The sequence below is a fragment of the Lactuca sativa genome, chromosome 6, assembly GCF_002870075.4.
Source record: "Lactuca sativa cultivar Salinas chromosome 6, Lsat_Salinas_v11, whole genome shotgun sequence".
NCBI lineage: Eukaryota > Viridiplantae > Streptophyta > Magnoliopsida > Asterales > Asteraceae > Lactuca > Lactuca sativa.
Window position 1 is genome coordinate 67,036,179 of NC_056628.2, and position 4,604 is coordinate 67,040,782.

General features: G+C 38.7%; 1 protein-coding gene across 1 annotated transcript; it reads left to right on the plus strand.

Moving 5' to 3' along the window:
• The first annotated feature begins 436 nt into the window (after nt 1-436).
• On the plus strand, nt 437-1,046 carry LOC128126805 (uncharacterized). The gene is made up of 2 exons (XM_052764934.1): nt 437-756; nt 908-1,046. Exons 1-2 carry the CDS (start codon nt 437-439, stop codon nt 1,044-1,046), a joined length of 459 nt encoding a protein of 152 aa, XP_052620894.1.
• Nucleotides 1,047-4,604: the final 3,558 nt, after the last annotated feature.

Sequence of the window (4,604 nt, forward strand, 5' to 3'; positions counted from 1 at the left end):
TACCACTATACCTACAAATCCTCAAAAAGTTGGCCTCTGAATTCAAAACTTCAACCTAATCTAGGTTCCCAGAGAAGAAAATGTTGAGGTAGACACACTAGCCAACCTAGGATCTTCAATTAAGATCCCGCCATAAGTTAGAATCCATATGAACCATATATTAATCCCAACAATAGAAAATCCATCCAACAAAACTGATAATCCCAATGAATATGTCCAAACAACAAACGTAGAAATAATCGAGGATCGTGACCTTCAACCATTTCCTCAAGATCCTAATCGTCAGGATCCTTCTCAAAACTCGAGATCCTGGATCATACCCATTGTGAAATATCTCCAAAATGGTATGATCCCAAGTGAAGAGAAAAGGGATAAAGTGTTCAAGATGAGGGTCTTGTGTTTTGTGATGATCCAAGGAAGACTATGCAGGACATCCATGGCATGTCCATACCTTAGATGCCTAGAAGATCATGAAGCTTTAGAAGTCCTAAAAGATATACATGAAGGATACTGTGGAAACCACACCGGAGGAAAATCCTTAGGCTCCAAAGTGCTAAGGACAGGATACTACTGGGCAATGATGAAAATAAATGCCTTTTTATACGCGAAAAAATGTGATGCATGCCAAAGGCATAGAAACATCCTCCGTCGACCTGCAGAATCGTTACATCCTATTATCCCCCCTTGGCCATTCATGAAATGGGGAATGGATATAATTGGCAAGTTACTAAAAGCTCTTGGTGGAAATGTGTTCATGTTAGTGATGAAGAACTACTTCTCAAAATGGATAGAGGCCGCAACCTTTGTTCAAGTACGAGACAAGGAAGGAGTCTCATTTATCAAACGAAATATCTTGACCAGGTTCGGGATTCTTTCTGAGATCATATGTGATAATGGATCCCACTAGATACTTTTGCATGAGTTGGGGGATTAAAATGATAATGTCCATTCCTGTTCGCCCTCAAGCTAACGGTCAAGTTGAATCCAACAATAAGCTCATAGTCAACAATTTAAAGAAGTGGTTAGATGAGAAGAAAGGAAGATGAGAAGAGGAACTTACTTTCATCCCGTGGGCAAATAGGACCAATTCGAAGACAACCACTGTCCAAACTCCATACTCCTTGGTGTTTGGAGCAAAAGTCGTGATCCCTATTGAAGTATGTAATTCCAACAACAAGATGTCAATTGCAGGATCAAGAGAACAACAATAGGATCCTAGCCCAGAATCTTGACATTATCGATGAACTCAGGGATCTTGATAGGATCCGCATTTTCTGCTCCTCAAAAAAGGATCACTAAAGCATATAACAAGAACATAAAAGTCACAAGGTTCCAGGTAGGTGACTTAGTACTTAGGAAAACGTTCCAAAACACCAAGGATCTCAATGAAGGAAAGTTGACATCTAAATGGGAAGAACCATATCTTATTGATTCAAAAGCAGAAAAAGGTTATATTGGCTAGCCACCCTTGAAGGGAACGTCTTGCAAAGATCCTAGAACGTCATCCATCTAAAAGCATACTTCATGGAAGCAATATTGATCATTTTCAAACGAACTCAAGGTAAACCCTCTCTACGCTCTACTTTTACCTAATTCTTTTATTCTTCTAAAAACCATTACTAACTTAAGGATTGGAGGGGCATTATCCAAGCTAATTCCCACTCAAAGACAACATTTTCTATGTGCAGAAACTAAAGGATCCTGACACACTAGGATCCCAACATTCAAAGATCCTGAACCAATAGGATCCTAACGTTCGAGGATCCTAGCACTTAGAGATCCCAATAGAAACATAGTTATGTGATCTTAACGATTACAGTAAGAAGGTATCGAAGTAACTACGAAAATAGATTGGTCATATCTCCTATGATTAAGGGTACTTAATCCTCTCTAAGGTTTAAAGAATTAATTACCTCTTTCATACGAGTTAAGGTTTCTACATCTCGATTGGATGCACATAATCTCACTATGGGATGAGAATAATGGGATCATTTCATACTTCAATGACTTGGCAACCCTCTTATTTCAGAACATGTGTCATGATCCTGATGATTAAACCTAAGGTTTGTAACACTGACGGGTTATCTTAAGATGGGATTTTCCCCAGTAATTTCCTAAGGTTAATAACACTGACGTGTTATCCTAAGTTGGGATTTTCCCCAATTATTTCCTAAGTTAACACTAACGTGTTATCTTAAGTTGGGATTTTTCCCATTGATTTGTTAAAATTCATAAACATTGTCATGTTTTCATAAATTGTGATTTTCCCTAGAAAATATCTAGGGCTTGTAGCATTATCATGTTAAAAACTTCGATCCTTCCTGGATATTTTCTAAGTTGGAGTTATTCCTAGGTAATTCCGAAGATGGGATACTTCACAGTTTGCTAAGAAAAATCCCAATAAGGATCCTCTATGATGAACTCCTGGAGTAAATATTATTTCATACGTAAAATCCTGAATCATGCTAAAGGAATGACAACTTCAAAGTTTCTTCTAACTCAAAGGATAATAAATCCTAAAGAGCACCAGGTTCTGTCTATCCATTTTATAAATTATTTTTTGCTAAGTAATATTTGAAGATATGTTATACTAAAATATCTCAACTATTTTAAGATACCAAATTAATGACTAACTACTTTTAGGTTATCCAGATCTTCAAGAATTCTTGTTAGACTTGAACTTCCAGGATCCTAATTATACAAGGATCCTCAAAAATCCTATTTCTAAAACCACATAAATAAACCACACGAGCAAAAAACATATGGTTAGGGCCAAGATCCTTACAATATTAAGGATCCTCGAATATCCAGGATCCTCAGCTACCTCAGGATCACAGCTAAGTACCGTTATTATTTTTATTAATATTTATAACGGTCATATTTTGTCTATAACTAACACGTGTGCAGAAGTAGTCAATGGAAGACCAATTCTCAACGAAGAATCATCTCAACCATGCTAAAGACCTGGAATACTTGGTCAAATAACGTTCATGAAGTTGGTCATAGAGGATCCTGAAAATATCGAACATCTTGTTGGCTGGATTAAACTATAAATTGACACTTGTAATATACACATGACACACTATTTTTTAGTCTAAACTTACTCTACGAAATTCTTTACTCATTCTTACTAAGAACTCACTATAATCTTCATGTTATATCAATAAAATCATCAAGGCAGGTGATCATTATCACCTCCTAAGGTTATATGTTGGACATCCTAGCAAGGGTCCAGGGATTTCCTAGTAAACCATTGTGTCACTTTCTTTTACCATTTTCTATAACACAATCTAAATGTCGCAGCCTCTCATTCAATTTGGTTGATTAGTACTTGTGTAATTTTTGACCAAAACATTTTGGCGCCCACCGTGGGCCGTGTTATTCAAAATCCTCGAAAAAATCATGTCCACACAACCGATCCTCTCTTCGTCCTCTGGTCCTTCCATTCCAACCAAAAACCTACCGCCTCCTCCGAGTGGTCCCCCTCATCAGAGGAAAATGTCTGACACTTCCAAGAAAAACACCCCCTCAATCGCTAATCTAGGAACTTTGGGATCCTTAGGGCTCCAGGATCCAACTGCCTCAGTCACTACTGCATAACTTTTTGCTATGATGAGGAAAATGACGTAACAGGTGACCCAACAGTAGGAGGAGAATAGAGCACTACTCAAAGAAGTGGAGAGGACGAAGGCGGAATTTCAGAAATCCCAGGAAAAAATGCCCACAGTTGTGCAACCAAGGATCATGGACTTCAACAATGCAGGATCCTCAGAAAATCGCCAAAAGAACACGATTCCTACCATTGTGTCGTCACCCTGGGGGCAACTATGGACAACCGAGCGTCCATGATCAATGATCTCAATGAGACTTTCAACACTCCTAGAAACCTTGATTCTAGTAACTTCTTAAACATCAATACTATTAATACTTACTATACTAGCATTGATACAGGTCTAAACCTAAACATGGCCAGGGAACTTCAACAATTAAGACAAATGATCTCCAGTGTACCTAGAGTGGTCCAACCAATACTAGAAGCGTTTCCTGCAAGCCACATGATCTCGAGATTTGCTCCCGCGATAGCTGATACCGAAGTTCCTAAGCGCTTCCAAACTTCCAGCATGAAGCTATGCGATGGAACTACAGATCCTGAAGAGCATATAGCCCAATATAGAGAAAGGATGGAAATCATCCCCATCATAGAACACTTGAAGGAAGCTTGCCTATGCAAAAGATTTGGTTCGACCCTTATAGGATCAGACCTCAAATGGCTACCAAACGTTCCCCCATACTCTGTTACTTTGTTTGCACACTTAGTCAATATCTTTAATAAATAGTTTTCTTGCAGCAGAACCTTCAAGAAGATCACTAGTGATATCTACCGGGTGGTTCAGGATCCTAAGGAAAAACTTAGAGACTTTGTTAACTGGTTTCGCAGGGAAGCTCCGAGTATCCCCAACATCAACATGGCTACCACTGTAGAAGCCTTTAAAGTGGGACTACGAAAGGATTCACCCTTCTATGAACACCTTGTGATGATCCCATGCAAAAGATTGGATGAAGTCAGGTGCCGAGCATTGAGGTTCATAAGGCTCGAAGAGGAT

Excerpts from the sequence above, each read along its gene's own strand:
- LOC128126805 (XM_052764934.1), top strand. The coding sequence starts at position 437 with ATGGCATGTCCATACCTTAGATGCCTAGAAGATCATGAAGCTTTAGAA. Across the intron at positions 757-907 it reads CTTGGTGGAAATGTGTTCAT|ATACTTTTGCATGAGTTGGG; the intron begins GTTAGTGATGAA and ends GGATCCCACTAG.